Below are 21,340 nucleotides of genomic sequence, written 5' to 3'. Positions count from 1 at the left end.
CACTAGAGTGGCACCCTTCCAAAGGAGAATGCAAAATTTCTTCTTTTCCTTCTTATCACTACTAGAATAGCATTCAGAGAGTTGGTCAGGTTTCTTTCCTAAGGGGAGAGAAATGAGAGAGTTTCAATCCAATTAGGCGGGAAACGGGGATTGAAATAATAGTTTGTACATCATGGGCAATCGTGCTAACTACTGAGTAATTATGTAAAAGGTAAAACAGTACAAAGTTTATAATACAGTGGACAGTCCATGCATGCTTTATTGAGATTGGGTCAGCTGTTCAGTAGTTAGTCCTACTCTAAGAATGCCAACTAGTCAGAGTTCCTTAACAGATGTATATAAAAGAATGTCCAGATTCAGAGAAGGTTACCATGACCAAGACACTGAGCTTCTGGCATCCTTGTCAAAACAGATATTTTTGCCATAAATGAAATACAACTTTCAGGTATCTAGGGAACCTTCACCACCAACACACTTCATATTTAAGTGATAACAGAAAAAGAACAAAAAAAAAAAACAGAGTTTTTTGGGAATTGCAGCCTTGCTGTTAGATACACCCATCTTTACCAAGTGCTTTTGTGGTCTTGGTCAAAACACTGAATCTGAGTGCATGATACAACCATAGAACTGAAAAGCTGGAGCACAGAATTGAAGCTAATGAACTCTGGGAGATGCCAGTTGGATCCACAAGGCCTGGATCACTGCATATTCTATCTATTCACAGTTGCATAGTATTAAATAAAATCTAACTGTAGTTTAGTCTGTGTTACATGTGTGGAATAATAGAAAAGTGGAGATTGAAGGGGACCTCTGGAGGTCATGCAGACCAACCCCCGCTCAAAGCAGGTTCAGATTACATCACCTGATAAGCAACACCAGGTTGCTCAGAGCACTGTCCAGCTGGGCTTTGACTATCTCCAAGGATGGACATCGCACAGCATCCTTTGGGAACCCGTTCCAATGTTTGACTACCATCGTGGTTTTAAAAAAAAAGAAAAAAGAAAAAATTCCTTGCATGGAGTCAATTTCACCTGTTGCAGCTTGTTTCTGCTGTCTCTCATCTTATCGCTGTGCACCTCCAGGTACTTCTGTCTTCTCCTCACCGTCCCATTAGGTAGCTGCACACAGCAATAAGATCTCGCCCTTCACCTTCTCTTCTCACAGCTGAAGCAAACCCAGCTCTCGCAGCCTCTGCTGGTACAGCGTGTGCTCCAGCCCCCAGTCATCTTGGTGGTCCTCTGCTGGCCTCGCTCCAGTATGACACTGTCTTTCTGGCCCTGGAGAGCCCCAAGCTCGACCCAGAAGTCCAGATGCAGTCTCACAGGTGTGGCTTAGCAGGGAATAGCCGCTTTCCTCAACTTGATGGCACCACTGGTGCTAATACAGCCCATTTTGCAGTCCGCCTTCTTCATAGCTGGGATACACCACGGGCACATTCTCTGCTTGTTGTCCATGAGGACCTGCAGGTCCTTTCCTGCAAAGCTGCCTTCTAGTCGGGTGATGCCCACCCGTACCGGTGCATGGGGCTATTCCATCCCGGGAGCAGAACTTTGCATTTGCCTTTGTGGAACTTCATGACGTTGAGCTGCCGGCCCATTTCGCCAACGTGTCAAGGTCTCTCCGAGTATCTTTGCTTCCCCTGGACTCTGACCCTGGGCTCAGGAACCCGGGAGGCCTGAGGACGGGCCTCGCCAGGAAAAACAGAGGCCAGGACAGTGCTGAATACCTCGGCCTTTTCCATGCCTTTTGCCGCTGGATCCCCTGCCCCACTGAGCAGCAGGCCCAGGTTTGCCTCGGTCTTCCTTCTGCTGCTGATTCACTTCTAGAAGCCCTTCTCGTTGCCCATCACATCCCTTGCTAGGTTCAACTCCAGCTTTCACTGAGCTTTCCTAGGTCCAGAAATTTCCTAGAATTTGATCCATTTCATGCAGGAAATAACAACTGGAGCTGCATTCTTCAATTGCTACTTAAGCAGGACATATAAAGCAGTCTTTGCAGCAGACATTTGGTTAACCACAACAGCAGCAGCAGCAACTAATCATCAGACGCTGATCCTTGCTAGCGATCTGGCAGCTTCCTTAGAATTAGGCTAGCCTGTTCCTACCATCTTCAGAAGAAGTAACAAAAGCCAGTACCTCTTGCTCTCCCAGCTCTAACAAGCTCCATTAGATCATGAGCCAATTTTATACTAGCTGCAGCAGGTGAACATAACCTAGCCATTTCAAAAATAGCGTTCAGAAGTCAGCATTTATATATTACAAGCAACAATGACTGAAGTCTAGCTCATCAGCAAGTGGGCTGAGAAACAACGTCCTTGCTAATAAACTTGAGCCTAAATCTAAAGAAAGAGAGTTAAGTCTAAACCCCCCAAAGTTAAAGATAAAGTCACAATAGGACAAGCCAAAGAAAGATACTGACATTTACCTTGCTAAAGATGGAAAACAACATAATAATTGGTTTAAACGTATTGGAAGTAGAAAGGCTGCCAGTGTGTTGTTGACACTGACAAATTATTAACGTTTAAAAGCACTAGTCGTGGAAGATAATCAACTATTTGAAGTCATGTAAGGAAATCAGAATTCATTCTTTTGATCAATCTTAACTTCAGAGATTAGAGAAGGTCCCGTAAGTATGCAGTATCGGTTTTTTATTAGAGGGAGAATGTTTGAAAAACTTTATCATACTGAAGTATCAAATAGAATTTAATTTAGCACAGACAAAATGAGGAATTGCAAATGATTTTTCAGGCAGGACTCAAACATGAACTTGCTTAACTAGCAAGTATAATGCATTAGCTATTAAAATCTCCTTCTGTGCCAGAGGGTTTTGAAAGCAGCTAACATGATGCCATGAATGATCCTGGATACTGGAGGCCAGTTGGTACTAACTGTAGCAGAGAATGGAATTAATAGAAATGTGGTATGCTGGGGAAGATTTGATAAGAGTTCTGTAACAGGAAGACATGCCTGGCTATATCCTTTGAAGAATTAATCAAGCATGTGAATAAGTATGATCTGCTTTATATGGTGTACGTATATTTTTAAAAAAAACTTTCCCCCCAATCCTTCACAGAAGCCATTGTCCTGGATTAGTAATTTATTAGAAGTAGGGGGTGGATAATGTTGAACAGCTGAGACGTTCTAGAGTAAAATTGAAGAATTCATTGTTTCAAAGATGAAGTAATGCATTTAGGAAAAATTGATCCTAACATTATGTACAAAGTGATGGTCTCTAAATTCACCACTTCCTCTCAGGAAGGATCTGGGAGTCATTACAGTGCTACGTTGCTGCCCAAGACAATTACAGTTCTGGGAATTACTGGAGAAGGAACTGAGAACCGAATAACGTGTCATGATATGCCCCCATCTGGAGTGGTGGTGTACAGCTCTGATTACCCCATCTCAAAAAAGACACAGTAGAACAGAGTACACAGAAGAACGGTATTTATCAGTGGGGCTTGCCATGGAGGCTGGAGTTACAACTGGTCTCGGGAAGATATTAGACAATTTAATGGCGACTATGTCCATTAATAGCTATTAACATTGATGGTGCAGATAAAACTTGCAGCTCAGAAGTCTCTGAATGCTGACTGATGAAAGATGAGAGACTATACTAGGATAGAGCTATATACAAAGATACTCTGTTCTTAAACTCTTCTCGCAGCACCTGCCACAGGCATTATCAAAGAGTCTGTTCTGGACTGGATGGATATTTATTCTGATTCATTACAGCACTTCTTATGATCTATTATCCTCTCCATAGTGTTGACCCCAATGATCAGAAGAAGACAGCTTGTTACGACATAGACGTAGAAGTTGAAGACCCATTGAAGGGACAGATGAGTAGTTTCCTTCTTTCAACAGCTAATCAACAGGAGATTACAGCACTGGACAACAAGGTACTATTCCTGGAATAAAGGAGTTAAAGTTTCAAATGGCATATACATGCTTATACACACACTGAATGTGTAGCTGTATGTGGGTTTGGTGTCATATATCAGAGGGAGTAGTATTATGAGATACATACATTTCCATTGAACGTGCTTCAAGGGAGCTGTCACATGCAATGGCAGTGCAGTGGGGTGATTGGAGTGCCACCCCAGGACATGATCTGGGGCCTGACACAATTGCAAAGATGGAAGGTGCTGGAAGCAGAGTTTCACAAGTAGTATAGGGAGTTTCCTGGCAGGTGACATAGAGTGTGTGCCACTGTGGGTGCTACACGGTTTCAGAATCCTCTGAACTATTTATTTAATAGCTCTGCTGTGTTCTGTGGAAAATAAGATGACTTGGTTGCAACTAAAAATACTTCAGAACAGGTGGTTTGGATCGAACATTATCTTTCAAGGTATGGTCTACATACCTTACATATATGAGGTGGGCAGGATTATGGGGCTGAGGTGGCGCAGGTATGCTCGCAGCACTGGTGGGCATAGTGCCTCAGTGCAGGCTCTACAGGAAGGCAGGCTTTGTGAATACTGTTGTAGGGTGCTCCATGAAGTGCAATATTCCTGGCTGTAACAGCCAAGAGGAATCATTTAATTCATCTAGATGAGTATATTTCTGTATATTGAAAGACAGAGCTTCAGCTTTTCATTTTTTAAATTTCAGTTTAGTAGAATATTTTATGTTCAGTGTGTCTCTGAAAATATAGTCACCTCTGCTTTCAAACTAGCATAAATGTGATAAGTTTGTCCGCTGCATAGAAGAGGCCCTTTAATCTTTATTTTCTTCTAATGCAGATACTTAGATACCACAGTCAAATGACTCCTAATATTTTGCCTCCAGATCTTCTTTTCTTCTAACCTGACACAAAACAGAAAGATTCATCTTTGAAAATATAACAAGTAGGCAATTAAGACTGGCCTCATGGACTTCTGTTTAATGCTGAGAAGCAGAAGCCACTAAGGAAGGGCAAAGAAGGTACATGGTAAGAATAAAGGGCAGCAGTCTTCTGCTGGATATAAACAGGGAGAGATTACAGTTAGCAAGACTAGATAGAAGTGTTATAGTAATTAAAATGTGTTATAGGAACTTTCACTATATCTGCTGATAGAAAATTCTGTATCTTAGAAAAGTTGTACAGAAAAAAACTGTAAAAGTCAGGCATTGTTTTGGTATAGGAACCAGAAAGGGAGAGGTTGAAGACGACACCAAAGTTCCCTAGGATCAGCTGGGGAAGTAGTGGGAAAAATTTGATGCAAGATTTGATGCTTCTTTGGGCAAGAGGCTTGGGGTTATGGAGAAGGATTACCGGCAGAAGAATTAGAGGAGAAATAGTACTTGTGGAAGTCCAAATTCAGAAGTCTGCATCTGAGCTAATTGTTCCAGTTCCCTTTGCAATCACTGGAGAGATAAGGGAGAAAGTAATGTCATCCTAAGGTAGAATCTAAAATAGGTCAGGTGAATCACAGTACAAAAGTGCTTGTCTCTCTCCACTAACTAACCTGCTGTTTGTACATAAAGTTAATCCTTCTTCAACAGTAGGCATGAAAGATGAGTGTGAAATTAAAATGATTATTCAAGAGGGCTTGATAAGATAGTGGAGCAAGAAATGGGAGCCTGGAAGGGCAGGAGATTAGTAGTGCTAAGAGGAGATTGCTTAACCAATCTGACAGCCTTCTATGATGGGATGATCGCCTGGGTAGATGAGGGGAGAGCAGTGGATGTTGTCTCCCTGGACTTCAGCAAGGCTTTGGACACTGTCTCCCATCACATCCCTCCTAGGTAAGCTCAGGAAGTGTGGGTTGGCTGAGTGGACGGTGAGGTGGATTGAGAACTGGCTGGATGGCAGAGCTCAGAGGGTTGTGGTCAGTGGCACACAGTCTAGCTGGAGGCCTGTAGCAGTGTCCCCCAGGGGTCAGTCCTGGGTCCAGTCTTGTTCAACATATTCATCGATGACCTGGGTGCCCATGAAGGGACAGAGCGCACCCTCAGCAAGCTTGCTGATGATACTGAACTGAGGGGAGTGGCTGATACACCAGAGGGCTGTGCTGCCATGCAGAGGGACCTGGACAGGCTGGAGAGCTGGGTGGAGAGGAACCTCCTGAAGTTCAACCAAGGCAAGTGCAAGGTCCTGCACCTAGGCAGGAATAACCCCATACACCAGTACAGGCTGGGGGTTGACCTGCTGGAAAGCAGCTCTGCCGAGAAGGACCTGGGAGTGCTGGTGGACAACAAGTTAAACGTGAGCCAGCAGTGTGCCCTTGTGGCCAAGAAGGCCAATGGTCTCCTGGGGTGCATGAGGCAGAGTGTTGCCAGCAGGTGGAGGGGAGGTGATCCTGCCCCTCTCCTCAGCCCTGGGGAGGCCTCCCCTGGAGTACTGTGTCCAGTTCTGGGCTCCCCAGGACAAGAGAGACGTGGCCCTGCTGGAGAGAGTCCAGCGGAGGGCTACAGAGATGATGAGGGGACTGGAGCATCTCTCCTCTGAAGAAAGGCTGAGGGAGCTGGGCCTGTTCAGCCCAGAGAAGACTGAGAGGCGATCTCATCAATGTGTACAAGTATCTGAAGGGAGGGTGTCGAGAGGATGGGGCCAGCCTCTTCTCCGTGGTGCCCAGCAACAGGACAAGAGGCAACGGGCACAAACAGGAAGTTGGGTCTGAACATGAGGAAAAACTTCTTGACTGTGAGGGTGACAGAGAACTGGAAGAGGTTGCCCAGAGAGGTAGTGGAGTCTCCTTCGCTGGAACTATTCAAAACCTGCCTGGACACGATCCTGGGCGATGTGCTCTAGATGACCCTGCTGGAGCAGGGGGGTTGGACTAGATGATCTCCAGAGGTCCTTTCCAACCACAGCCATTCTGTGATTCTGTGAGATGGAGTGAGATGCAGGGAAAGTGGGGGAAATACAAGCATGCAGAACCAGTGATGGAAGAAAAATTAATACTGCAATTCAGATGAGGGGGTATGTTTTGAGCTACAGAAGTCTTGACAGGCAGAAACTGAGGTTTTCATAGTGGTGCTGATAAATTGGGAAGTAAAAGTAATTAGGTTTTGATTTATGCTAGTGAGAGAAGCCAATGGGAAGAGGCGAAGAGAGGGTACGTGGTTAGCTTGAAGGGCAGCAGCTTTCTGTGTAGGAGCAGAGAGCCAAATGGACCAAAGACACTTGAAACAGCTGGGATAGTAATGCTGACACTACTTCCTAGTAAGATAGCCAGGATGGTGACCTCCTAAGGAGGAGGAGGAAGAAAATGAAGCTGAACTGCTAGGAGAATCTGAGCAAGTGGGTACTGTAGCAGCATTACATTCAGTCCTTGAATAATTTTACATCTCTCTTCTATGCTGTGTCCGTATTCGAAATGCCACTTGGCTTATGGACAGCAAGCGTAACTTTCTGCTCAAGATTGTCGCCAGAATTTAGGTGTCTAAATATTATACTAGATGGAGATTAATTAGCACAGTTAAAGGAGAATAGAGCATGACAGAGCTGAACAGATTGTAAATATCTGCTTTAGGATGAAATGAACTGCTGTGTGATCTCCACAATGATTATATTGTCATGATCTCTTTTGACTGTAATGGGAACTTAGAAACATAATTACATACAAAAACATTTAGATGGCCAAGTTTAGTTATATTAATCTCAAACTGAGTTCTGTCCTAGGTAATTTTCCCGGATGAGTCTCTCCTGTACCATTTGCAGAGGTAAAATAATGCAGAATTCCTGCTTGCTGTTTCCTTTTTTAATGCTTTCAAGGACCACATGAGTTGCTTTACTACAAGATTTTATTCAGCAGTCATGGTATTCTGCTAAATTGCTGTGAGGAAAAGCTAAGAGAACCTCATGTTCTGGGTGTGTTTTGTGCATGCACTGCCACAGAACAACTCACTGCAGTAGATTCAACTGTGGAAAATAAATGGCAGAAAAATCAGTTGGAACAGTTTGGCAGAATTATTTCCTGTATTAACCAATGGGGATCATGCACACTTAAAATAAACATATCTGTGTTATAGCAGTGATGAGGTCTGTAGGCTGTATTAGGGAGTCTTGTCATAGGGTCTGTTAGCCAGCTGTGGGTAAACAAAGGGTTTTTTCCCTTTCTCAGAGCAAGGGAAAATGAGGTGTGAGATAATGTACCTGAGATTTGTGTTTCACAGAGTCAGGCCAAGTTCCTGTTTGTTTACCCCTAACACACCCAAACAAATATTAAGCTGTGGTCTTCGTATTGTTTTAAAGGGGATTTGGACACCAGCATTGCTATGGATTCTGGTAATGTTTGAGGAATCTATTGTTTTATGGCTGTTGAGAAATATTCTTTTGAACAGCGCTGCTGCTCACCCAGTTGGTTCCCAACCTATATAGGCTTGCATGCAGCATGCATAGAGTTATTCTGTTCCCAGTGCAGTGACAACTCCCCCTGCCCCATGTCTTCATCACCTTTGTTTAAACATTTTCTACAGCAGAGTGTAAGCTGTGATTAGTGAAGTTATTGAGGTCACTTCTGGGCACACAGGCATGGACTACTCTACTGCTGTCTGTACCATTTATAGCTATGCTGTCACAGAGTCCTCTAGTGGAAACTCAGTGCATGCCAACAGAGAAGGTTTTCTCCAGCATCACTATATCATTTTCCCAAATAAGGAATGATTTTAAGTTGACAGAAGCGCTCTTCTGTTAATATACCAGATAGTTGTGCCTGCATTAGGGGCTCTGTTGGCATAACCAGATCAGGGGAGGATGATTTTTCACCCCGTACTTGGCCACATTAGTTGTTTTGGCAAAATGGATGCATACAGAAAATTAAACAAAGTGATTTTATAATCTTAAACTAGAATTTTAGAGGAACAGAGTAACAAAACTTTGCTTTTGTGCGCATGTGGGTATGTCCAAATGATTCTTTGACTGTGCTTCCATTGATCGTACTTGGTTTTGCTATCCAGGATGATTATAGAACCTTGACTCCTCTTTGGAGTCGCATTCTCACCTGCTGGTTAATATAGAATTCTTTCATAATATTTCTGAAGGTATGACTCATTTTCTGTAAACCTTCCATACCCCTGATTGCTCATTGTATCTACCTGTCTTCTTTTAGCAGTCATGCTGATTTTAGTAGGCTGTCTTGCAAGAAAGAGTCTAGAAGTTCATTGCTATTATGTAAGTTTATTTCATATGGACTTGACCAGGCAATCACGAGAACAAATTTTAAGCATCATGATAGGGTATGGAAGTTAAATGTAGATTCACCAGGGGAATAATTGCTTTCTTGCATTGGGGCCTGTTTAAAGACATATTTATGTAGCACCTTTCCAGAAAAATCCCAGACTTGGCCAAAAAACTAAGTATACACAGGAAATCCTTACATCATCCCGTGGCATGACTTAGATCTTCAGTATTGTTTATAATGTGCCATCCAGCAGTTCAGCGCAGTAGAGAAAAATCCTGTATGTACTTAATTGCAGAAATGCACGTGAAACCTAAATGTGACTGTGACATTGGAGTTAACTCCCTCCTGCAGGGGAGAGATGCCTTGGGATCCTTCATAAGTCTGTGGTATCCACTTGTCACTTTTGTATGCTACGTGAAGCACAAAGAAACTAATAGAGCTGACGTCAGGGTCACTGGAGCATGGGATGAATTAAGTAACATCTGCTTTATTTTTTTCTGTCAGATTCATGAGACAATTGAATCCATAAATCAGTTAAAAATACAACGTGATTTCATGCTGAGTTTCTCCAAAGATCCCAAAGGATACATTCAGGACCTTCTCCGATCCCAAAGTCGGGATCTTAAGGTGAGCTAAGGTGTGAAGAAGAATGGATACTGGAATCAGAATGTTAGAATTAGAGCTACGTGTATGGCATGTATAGCTAAAACATCCAGGATGGAAAATCGGTGGAAGAAAGACAGTGAGTGTAGCCCTGCCATCCCAGAGCAGAAAGTATATAGGAAAGACAGGCCAGGCTGTATTCCCCTTCCAGTGGAACAGCAGTGCTTAACGGGCGTGGTAGGTGAATTTGTGGTTAGACAGTGTGACTGGAGCACAGGGCTACATTGGTTTAATATGACTGTAAAATTCGAGCTCTGTAGAACTCCGCAAGAGGATTGTATAGTACAACAACAGTCTGGGGCTTTTGTCAGTTCATGATTTAATCATTTTTAAGAAACAGGCAGATTAAATATCAGCTATCTTTGAGCTTAGTGCTGAGATACCCAAGAACTGGAATGTGGGGAAGTTCAGTTGTTTGCTAGCAAAAATAAAGAACTCGTTTCTCACAAAATTTCACATTTCTTGTCTTTAACTCAGATACCTCAAACCTAGTTATATTAATGGTGTCATAATATGATTGCAATTAAATTATTGTGTCATTCAAATACAAACATCTAGCTTGTTAATCAATAGTTTCACAAAATTTTACTGTTAAGTCTATGATAGTTAATTATTATTTATATTATATTCAAAAGAAGAACAGGCATTTGAAAGAATATTTAAATAAAGGAGCCTTTCAGGTTGAAGAGCTTACAAACTAAGGTATTCTGGAGCTTCTTTGACTGCATATTTTCTGTTGTTCTGTGGTCTCCCTGACTGACACCCTGTCCCAAAAAGCCTTTCCTATATTGTTCTGTCCTGCCAAATCAGACTTGTGGTTGCAACACACTACTCTGAAGAAGATGCTGTTAATTTTATATTTCCCCTTGATTCTCTGGTGCTGGAGACAGTCATTAGATTTTTTTCTTTTTAGTGGTTGTTCAAATCTTACTCTCTTGGCACTTGTTTAAAGACTGAAAAATCAGCTAAGGCTTTTGGCCATTTTGGAATTATTAGGGTTTTTTTGTTTGTTTGTTTCTTATATTTCAATAAAGTTATTTTTCCATAATACTTTCCCCATTAGATCTTTCCTTGGAATCAAGGTAAGATATGATTTAAGGGCTACAGTGGTATAAAGAGTTGTACTTCAGTCTGATCTCCAGCTCGTAACAATTCTATGCTGTTCATGGGTGTGTATAGGTACTATTGAGATTCTTTGGCTACAGCTGCTAGTGATATATAGAGTGGTGGGGAAATTTCCTGGACACTGGTACTAAACTGTCCATGCTGTTAACTTATTAGTGGTCTGTGGCACTTAGCCTGGGAAACTAGTGGTCTCCTAAATTATTCCTTGGCACAGTTCAGGAGTTAGCATAGGTTAGGAACTGTTCACAGTTCACAGTTTGTATGTGGCCACCTTATTTTGGTAGTAAGGACACAAGCCATTCCTTGTCCAGTTGCCTAAGGACTACAGAACAGTCCTGAACATGTATTATTTAGTAGCATGGATAAATGTTGGCTGTAGGTAAATCTGAATGTTTCTCTACGTGGTAGAAGAGCTATAGCGAAAAACGCTTGTGTCTTTGTCACAGGTAATGACTGATGTGGTTGGAAACCCAGAGGAAGAACGCAGAGCTGAATTTTATCATGAGCCATGGTCCCAAGAGGCTGTGAGCCGATATTTCTACTGCAAGGTAAAAAGGAATGAGCCATACTGCTGGCTTATGAATGAATCTTTCTGCCACTGAACAAGTGAATCTGCAGAACTGTACAGTTTCTCATTTTCTTTCAGATTCAGCAGCGCCGTCAGGAACTGGAACAGTCTCTGGGAGTGCGTAACACATAAGCATTGCTCATGAGAGCCCATTGGCATCTTGACCACAGAACCGGTGGACTTAATGAGTGTTACTTGGCTCACTGTTACACACGGACCTGCTTCCTGACTGGACGAGAACGTACCATCAGCACACCAGTCAGAACACCAGCTTTAGAGTGACCCTCGAAAATCCTGCCCATGGCGGGGTGTGTCTCAAACCATTCCAGGCCAGAGACAGCAGAAGATTTCTGTGCTCCATACAGGTGTCAATGTTAAAGAAGATTAAAGGTTCATTCATTAAGTTGCATCATTAAATTTTAGTGGAAAGTTCAGACACTACACAGCAAATCATAATGGGCTGTGCCATAGAATCATGGGTGGTATTGGTTGGGGGGAGGTTGAGATGGGTGTTAGAGGAGACTACAGATGTAGAGAAATAAAGGCTGTTCTAAACCTATGTTATTTTAGTTGTTACCTAAGAGTGTCAAATAGTACTTTGTCTGGAATTAGACAAGATAGTCCTTCTTATAGCCGTGGAATGCTTTATATTCTCAAACAGAGTTTCTGTTCCAGCTGGAGCAGTGCAAGAAGCCATCTCGCCATGTGAAAGAACAAACTAGGAGGATTTTCATTCCTGAAATGATGAGCCTCTCTGAAAGACAGAATTGTAGTCAGGACATTTCTTCTGCAGATGCTTAATACTCCTTCTTTCCCTTGCCCCTGCAGTGAAAGGTGGACTGATAAATCCAGACAGTCTGGATATTCATGGGTATGATCAATGTGCCATACTGAGAGGAAGAGAACTGTCCCCAGGATAAGAGCTTCTTGGGCATTCTCAATATCACTGGGGTTAGCAAAGCTGAGGTTGAAGCAAGAATGAGGCATTCTGAAAATATGAAAGTGATTTAAGGGTGCTTTGTTGATATCTGCCTTGACTACAGCAGGTATTAACAATAAGCATATATGTAAAATATGAGATTTTTTAAATTTTTCTCTCTGTGTTTGCCATTAGGGATCAGCACTGAAAAGCACTTCCCTAATTGTAAGTTGGTGTAGAATCCAAGCGGTACAGCTTCATATAACATGACCGCGGTCTCTTTCCTTCAGGACATAAGAGAGTCCCTGGACTGGTCTCACATTCTAATCATAGGTGAACTGCCTCTTCCTATGAATTATTCAGTCCCCCATGCTTCATACTTACTGCTTATATAGGATGCTGTTGAGTTACAAAGCACTATCAGCCTTCAGTAGCCCAGATGAAGCATCCTTTGGAAAACGTCTTTGCAAATGTACAGCAAATTCAGACTATGGACATTATACTGTATTTACTTGGAAGCAGTGACATCTGCATCAAATTCCCCCACCTCACCCCCCCCCCCCCAAGATTTTTAATGCAGAGATAAGCTTGTAATTAATGACCCAACATGATTTCTAGTCCAAAAAGCAGCTGCCAAAGTACAACTTTGTGTTCTGATGATGTAACCCAGAAGAGGATTGTAATGCTACCCCTCCTTTCTTTCACATTCATGGAAAGAGAATCAAGTTCGCATGTGGTGAAGGGAGGCAGTTCTTCTGAATAATGTGTTTTGCTGTAATATTGTCTTTTTCTCCTCTACTATATTTGCCAATTTCTTAGTTGAACGTAAGTGTTTCTTCTGTCCAGTCACAAAGAGACAGTCTTTTCCCCTTTATTTATTTAATGCCTCTATTTCCATATTAGCAGTGCCATAGCTTTTACTCTGTCCATTGTGTTCAGAAATGTCTTGGAAAATTTGCATTTGATTGCAGTCAGTCATATGATGGCAGTAACATCATGCACATCCATTGGTGTAAGAAAAAAGCACAGCTGTACCTCTTGGCCCTGGGCATTGAGGCCTTTTACCGAGAATGGCTTGGTCTGGATCTTTTTTTTAATGTTAAAACCCCTCCTTATGTTTAAACGTGAAATCCTTCAGTCTTAAACTGAGTCTAGTGAGGGACTGTGAGGTTGCCAGACAGTAAATGTCATTCACATCTTATTTACTGTAGGACTCCACTAATTTGGTTACAAGCAAGTATCACGAAGGAAAACAGTGGGGGTCATCTGCTGCTGTGCTTCCGTATTTATTACACTGCTGCGTCAGTTGTGTGCATGCTGTCCAGTGTATAAAGCTCTTTTCTGTATGTGGTAAACAGAGCAGCTACATTCAGGGGATGCATTCAGTCTCCAGGAATAAGAAATGCAGAATAAGATATGTAAGGATGTGAGATGGGCAGGGGACTGGGATAGATGTCTGCAGGATGTCTGCCAGGGAAATTTAGTTTTAAGAACTTTCCCATTCAAGTAGCAAATATTTGTACAGAGAAACTTCAGTCACATGCCACAGCTGGCAAGATAACGGAGCCCAATCCACTTTAAGAATCTGTCTGTAAAATTGATTGGATGGGTTTATTTCCAAGTCTCTTTCAGAGCAAATTAAACGACACTAATGTGTAATGTCGCTGCCCAGTGGAACCATAACAGCAACACTGGAAGATGAATCTATGTTAAGCACCAACGCTACTGCAGTGTGTGTGTGTGTGTGTGTGTGTGTGTGCGTGCGTGCGCGCATGTGCCAGTCAGCCAGTATATGTGATGCCAAATATGCCAAGCCAAAATCTAAATTATTATATCCCACTATCCCTACTGTAAATAAAAAGGCCATTTGCCAGTGATAAGTCTCAGAAATAGCTGTCAGGTGTCTTTCCTTTGATTAAACTGGGTTTGATATTTTGATTCTCATTTCCTGTGTTCAGAAGCAGTTCACGCCTTTTACAGACGAGGCAAAGAGAAAAATTTTGTCCTGCATTCCAGGAGTGCAGCTAGGAACTTGTCAGTTTGCAGAAAAGAGAAATTACATGTGAAGAGAAACAGTGGAGCAATACTGGTAGGAATTGGACCAAATACTGCTTGGGCATGCAAAAATGAAAGGTAGTGGTACTGAACAGGCATGTAATTGTGGCAGATTTGGAATGATAAATTCATGTTAAGTTCAAGATGGTTGTGGGTTTTTTGTGTAAAAGAAGAAGATTTTTTAGGGTCTTCAGTTTCTGCCACAGTACAATGCAAATCTGTGCATACTGCAACAAAGCATTCTGTGCATAAAAGTAGTTAACAATATATAAATAGTAATATAGATTGTTAGAAAATACAGCATAAAACTAGGAGAGGGTTAAAGCAGAATTCCTGCTTCCCAATGGAAGGGAGATGTATCTTGGAGCTGACATGTTGACGTGGCAGCTTTGAAGCACACTTTTTAGTCCTTAGTGCTGTTGGCAGTGAGTCAGGATTCAGACCAAGTGCTTTCTAGAAATTAAAGCGAAAACAAATGTTTGATCATGGAAGGAAAATGCCAGACTAGAGGGAAAAAAATACAATAGTGGGGAAAAAATGGAGCAGAGAGCCACTAAAGTGCCATTAAATTGTAGCACAGGATAATGTGCAGAGTGCTGTTGGACATAGCACATGTGATACAGTAGTCTATTCTGTGTGTTTGTGTGTATGCATGTGTACATATAGAGCGCAGATGTGAGAGGGTTGGTCTCAGCTGGTATATAGCCTGGGAAATTGGCATGCAGGGCAGAGCCAAATGTTCTGCAAGTAACTTTGAGACACATTGTCAAAACATTTCCCGTCATTATCAACAGTGATTCAGCTCTTCCACTTTGCAGGATTGTTAATTTTAGTGCAGACATCGCTTCAGCTGACAGCTTGTTTTACACCCTGTTTTCTAGCGTTTATCCTGCTGAAGCTGAGTGAAAATATTGGTGCCTAGATCAATATTTGTCCACATACCAGGGCTCCTAGTTTTGCTGAGACTGTAGTCAGGTGTTGCAGGTATTTTGCCTGATTTTTGTGTTGAGAACTCTTCCACGGGCAGTACAAAGAGATGAGGGGGGGAAATGAAAGCTTCTTTTTTTTTTCCTGAGGAGAGAGTTCTCCTTTCTGTAACTGCTCTGTTGCTTAATAGGATGTATCTGTTCTGCCAGGTCCTGTATGATAAAACACCTTTTCCAATCTCACTGAAGAAAGGAACTCCAATTAAAAAAAAAAAAAAGCAAAACACAACTGTGGGTTTGTGAGAGTGAAAGAATACATGTATGAGAGAGAGAGAGAGAGAGAGAGACTCCCTCTACTCTGTAGCCACCGTATCTTCATTGTATGATGTTGAGTGATTCATAGAAAAGCTTTTACAATAAATACTTTGTTTCTTTGTATCTCTTTTGCTTACCTTATGTCTATCTCAAAAAAGAAAATTCCATGACTTCCTATATGTAAAAGTAATGTCATAGGAGGGTTCCCCCCCCCACACACACATTTCTGCTACAGAAATTCATATCTAAGGGCTAGAAAGAGATCACTTTCTATATTAAACGGCTTAGAGAGCTGAGGATTACCGGTCAAGCCAGGACTAATTAATAAAATCAGTCAATGGTAAGAATTTGATGCATGAGATTATAATCCCAAGGCTCTGCTACCATTTTAAGGGATGATTTGAAACAGCCGGTTTCTTTCTGCTTCTGACAAAAACTGATGGTCTCAACATTTCAGATATCTGCTCACCTATGTGCATAGGCATATACACAGAGGCATACACATACAGCTTTTAATGGGACTTGACAAAGGTGAGAACTGTTGCCCTACAGGTCTTTTTTAATCTGTGTTCATCTCTTCACTGGACTCCAAAAGTAAGAGTTTCAACCTCTTCAGCCATGTTCCATAGGGAACAAGTTTAAGAGATGAAGATGGGAAATCCTTAACTTTGGAATGGTCTAGTTCCTGCGCTTGGTCATTTGGTGTGCGTTTATCAGTTACTATTTACAGTCAATAAAAAAATTGCAGCCAGGGCTATAGCTTGGAAGCTGTGCAAACAACTAGCAGCCTCCCAATAGAGGTACTGTACAAACAGCCATTCATATTAGAAATAACTGACAGAATGCACGAGCTGGAATCTACCAGCTCAATGAAGAGAGGTTTCTTTCTAGGTTAGAGTTAACAGACTGAAAGAACAAGGTTAAGAAGTATGGGTGGAGAGGGGAGAAGGGTGAAAGGGGAAAGGAAAACCTAGAATTATTGCAGCATGCAACTCAGTGAAATTGAAAGTGGAAATAGTAACCTTTACACAAGCAAGCTTCATAAAAATTCCTATATGTCAGTATAGGTATTCCACGGGGCAGGGGGATGTCAGCTAGTTGGAAGGTTGCCAAGAAAATCTTAGCAGTTGGGACAAAAGTTATTTTTGCTTTCGAAAAACTGAGGATCTGCACACTTCCTGCTGTGGGCAGGAAAAGCAAATAATAATAACAGCAATCACATCTCAAGCAGTAACAACAGTCCCATGTACGTTATCCTTTTGCAGCAGCAACAGGCAGGCTGTTTTTCCAGGATTCTAAGAGGAGGAACACAGATGTTCAGCAATGGGTTTCTCATTGCTTCTTTGCTTTTCTCTGATTAAACCCAGCACTTGTGAGAACAATATGAAGAACACATGGGTGCATGCACGAAGGTAGATAAGGATGTTGTTCTTTGAACGGGGAGTTGAAAGGTAAAGTTAGGCTTTTAGTACAAGTTTAGAAAGAGTAATTCTACTGCAAAAATTGTGGTGGAGTTCAGCTCAAACTTAAGACACAGCTAAAGGAGAGCTATTCAAGTCAGTCAAATTTTAGGGCATGACACAGCTGAGCAGCTAGAAGATACTCTGCTTCAGGCTGAGGTACTTTTTTTTCTGGACTCCACCAAGCAGGCTGCAAGCTTAGCCACCCAGTTCATATATAGATACTAAAATCTTTTATCTTCAGAACCAGTGGCTCATGCTAAGTGCCTTCTAAAATTTGAGGCTGACTGGTACCCATTATTTTGGGCTCCTTTCCTCCAACACAGCTGGATGCATACCAGCCACTGTCAGGGCCCTTAGTGCACTGATAGGACTTAATGGCCCTGACCAGCCTCACCTGAAGCCTCCACCCACACATCCTGCCCATAGGCCCAGCGACTTCATTTAAGCTCTGTCCTGGGCCCTCAGTGTGTGTTTGAGCTACGTTGTAGGTTTGTCTGTTTTCAGCTGCAGCTATGCCTATGCTTAGCTATGGACCTTGCTGATTCTGACTGGTGGATTGACTTCCTGGCTTGACCTCTGACCTGCCTGATGATCACTGGACTGTGTCTGACCCTGATTGCTCTCACTGGACTGGATCCTCTCTGACTTGTAGGTTGACTTCCTGACTTGATCTGGGGCCTAGCTCATTGTTGTGAACTTGCCAGATGATTTGGACTCTTGGTTGAACTTGGCTACCATTTTCAGGTGCCCCACTCACCCACCCAACTTGCTTGGGGACTGTTGGGCTGGGCTCTGGCTGGTGAGGCCCCTGCCTTGCCAGTTGTGTTACTGCCCTCAACTCCTGGTTCCCTATCCTTTAGGGAGCAGCTGGTCCTTGCTACTCCCTGACAGTCACTGTGCCTTTATCTTCCTGCCTCTTCTTTGTGCTGTGCTATTTACAGATATTTTTTCTATGCACTTCATGCAGCTCTACAGGTTTTAAGTAGTATGGCTCCTTTCCAAATATTGTATCTGTTCTCCTAGAACAGTCTTCATCACCTTCCATTTCAATCACTTACTGAACTTTAAACCACCACACTACTCTATGTATTCATGGTTCAACTGTTCTTGCCTACTCAGCCTTGTGTTATGACCACTTTTTTCTGCATACTGGCATACTGTGTCTAGCCCACAAACATGCCTGGCTCCACCCTGGGATGGTGTTACACAATTTGATCCTTTCCTGGTATAGTTTTATAATCTAGGAGAGAGTGCTGTTCTAAGAGCAGGACAAGAAGTGACAGAGAGAGGGAAGTAGTGAAACAAACACATTTCTGAATGTTCTGTGGAGGGACAAAGTTGCAAGACACTTTTTTTTTTTTCCCCTCCTCCTCTGTACCCTACATAAGGCAGATTCCAGGATGAAGAGTTATGAGGAAGGTTGTGGTGATGGTAATATTAGGCTTAGGGTAAATAAGTTAAGTTTCAAGTGGACTGAGGGCATGGTTAATTTAGGAAGAAGGGTAGGATTAGGAGTTGGATTAGGATTCAAGTTAGGCTTTAAATTAGGGGTTTGGTTTAATTAAGGATTCAGGTTACAATTATTAGGGCTTAGTTAATTTAGGATTTGAGCTGAGAGGGTTAGCATATAGGATTAGGGTTTAGGGACCATGTTAATATTGGGGTTAGTGTTCGGGGCAGGGTTTAGGCTTAGGTTCTAACTTTAGTGTTGGGGGGGTTGAGTATGGAGTTGGGGTTTGGATTAGAGGCTAGTTAGAGTTGAGGGGTAGGGGTTGGGGTTAAATGTAGGGGCTAGAGTTGGGGCTTAGAAATGGAGTTCAGCATTAGGGGTGTGGGAGCCAGAGGTACCACGGAAGGTGCTTAGCTGTCTGCAGGCCTTGTGTCAATGCTGCCTGTAGTCCCAGATTTGCACCAAGAACTGATGCAGGAGCTGATGTTGGAGCAGTTCCTGAGCATCCTGTCTCTAGAGATGCAGTGCTGGGCATGGGAATGCAGCCCTGAGACCTGTGCTGAAGCTGTGGCCCTGGCCAAGACTTATATTTAGGGTATCTGATGTTGGCCTGTGGGCAGAGATGGATGAGAGTAGGGGATTAGACTTCCTGCCCTACCTGTAGATTGAGGCTGTGCCTGGGGACACCTCCCCTGCTCCTACCCTGTGGAAACGTGGCTGGGTATAGTGAGGGTTGGTCCAAGAGCTTTTGTGGTCTTATCCCTCCTCTGACATCCTTTCCTGCCTATTTTCCTCCCCAAGGTCACTATATAGTTGAAAGTGGAAGAACCCAGTGGCAGCCAAGTCCCCTCGTGGAGAACCACTGGAAAATCCTGCCTCCTGCTCAGCCCCAGATCGGTCACTGAGCCAGACACCTCTGGATCTTGAGACCAAGACAGTGTGCACCCCCCACCCCCCACCCCCAAATAGCCCAAGAGGCCCCCAGAGATGGGTAATGTGGGCAGTTTAGTGCAGCAATATGGCCAAGGCAGAGGACAAGGGCCTGCCCTCAAAGATTGTAGGTACGGGGACAAAATGGCCAATTGGAAGGGCTAAGACTCTGGCAGCATCCAGCATGGAGAGAGCTCCAGCCTCCTGCCTGCAGCGTGGGCAGGGTGCCCAGCAGAGTGCTGCCAGCTGTTGGGAGGGAGGCACCCCTGTCCCCTCAGGCAGGACCAGCATCCTCTGGGCACCGCAGCTGAGCTGGAACTTGTCGTGGCCACAGGTTGAGCAGGTCTCACTGCCTCCCACGCAGCTGTGGGATCCTTCAGGGCCTGAAACTAGCCCCGCAGTGGGTCTTGCATGCCTAGGACAGGCCCAGTGCCTGCTCCCACCATGGCAACACCTTCCAGTGGCATTCTTACGTCATCCGGCACCATGGCACCCACACCACCCAGTGCCATGTGCTATGGCAACGCTTGTGGTTTTCTTGGGTTGGGGCCTGCAAGATGGCCACTTTCTCCATGCCCTCCCCATCTGAAGATGGGAGCGTGTGGAGGATCATGACGGCCTCAGGACTTATCTTGGTCGTTGTAAGGATGATCACGGTGGCCTCAAAAGAGGTACAGCTGGGGCTGAGGGTTGTGGCCGTCTTTATGGAGGATGTGGGGTGGGAAGGTGGCTGTCTTGAGATCTTGTGCTAAGTCCCCTCCGTGGTCTCTGTGGAAACTGCCCAGACATGAACAACTGCATGTGAGGGCTTGTGGCTGCCCTGCAAACATGTTTAGGGCACACTGTGGAGGTCTCAGCCCTTTTGTTGCAGCCCAAGCTCTCAGTCACAACAGTACACAGCCATTCCCTGGAGCTGACGGGGCTTGAGGCCCTTTCTCCCCTGTCCTGGAATCCTCCGTTTGTACAATGAGTTGTGAGCAATTGAGTTTCCATGTAAAGGCCCGAAGTCTCTGGGAGTTTTGTATGTGGCTGGGGGCAAGAGCTGGTAGAAGCGACGCATTTAGGAAGGCAGAGCTTTCTTAGCTTTCTTTGGGATGTGTTGTTGTGGGAGCGGACCTTACGGGAAGGGGATCCTTTGCCATGCCATGTGCCTGACTGCCTGTCCCAGACTCCCAGTCCTCGGGAGCAGGGAGTGAACGGGTATGCCATAAAACACAGCGAGAAACTCCAAGAGCAAAACCGACCTTCGCCCCGGCAGGCGCAGAGCGCCTTCCCAGCGCCTCCGGGCCCTGCAGAGAGCTGGGAGATGCGGTCCAGTGCAGGACTTCCTGCCTGCCATGTTGGCTCCCGCAGCATGCTGGGATGTGCAGGATCCCCGCGGCAGGACAGCTGGTCGGCCGCGCCGGACTGGCACGCTGGGAGCTGTAGTCGTCTGGCCGTGTGCTGCTGGCCGGCCATGTTGGCCAGGCCGGCCATGTTGGCCAGGCCGCCCGCGGGGAGGGGTGGCCTTCTGGTACCGGACTTCCTGTTGGCCACGTTGGGGCCCTGCACGCACTGCGGCGCGTCGCCGGCGGCGGGCCTCCGCGTGGCCGTTTGGGGCCCTGTGTGTGCTGCGTGGCGCGGCCTCCCAGCCGTGCGCGGCAGCAGGCGTTGGGAGTGGTTGGGTGGCGGGGCTGGGCAGCACAGGGCAGGGGAGAGGGTGGCAGGGTCTGGATGAGGTACGTACACGCGCCAAGGTGGTCAGTCCCTGGCACCCCTGTGGGGTCCTCAGCACCAGCTGTCGGTACTAGCAGAGCGGACTGCAGGAGTCAGGGTTTATC

The 21,340-nt window shown here is 44.3% G+C and overlaps 1 protein-coding gene across 12 annotated transcripts in view; it reads left to right on the top strand.

Moving 5' to 3' along the window:
- SMARCD3 (SWI/SNF related BAF chromatin remodeling complex subunit D3) overlaps positions 1–15,800 on the top strand; it is a 110,210-nt gene extending 94,410 nt beyond the window's left edge. For all 12 annotated transcript variants that reach the window (XM_068933868.1, XM_068933862.1, XM_068933864.1 and 9 more), the window contains 4 exons: positions 3,763–3,898; positions 9,611–9,733; positions 11,341–11,442; positions 11,541–15,800. In XM_068933868.1, the coding sequence (XP_068789969.1) occupies positions 3,763–3,898; positions 9,611–9,733; positions 11,341–11,442; positions 11,541–11,594 (415 nt within the window). In that variant the 3' untranslated portion in view covers positions 11,595–15,800. The remainder of the gene's footprint in view (positions 1–3,762; positions 3,899–9,610; positions 9,734–11,340; positions 11,443–11,540) is intronic.
- The last annotated feature ends 5,540 nt before the right edge of the window (positions 15,801–21,340 follow it).

The sequence above is a fragment of the Struthio camelus genome, chromosome 2, assembly GCF_040807025.1.
Source record: "Struthio camelus isolate bStrCam1 chromosome 2, bStrCam1.hap1, whole genome shotgun sequence".
In the NCBI taxonomy this organism is placed as follows: domain Eukaryota; kingdom Metazoa; phylum Chordata; class Aves; order Struthioniformes; family Struthionidae; genus Struthio; species Struthio camelus.
The sequence above is the reverse complement of the archived record's forward strand: the minus strand, read 5'-3'. Positions and strand labels throughout refer to the sequence as shown.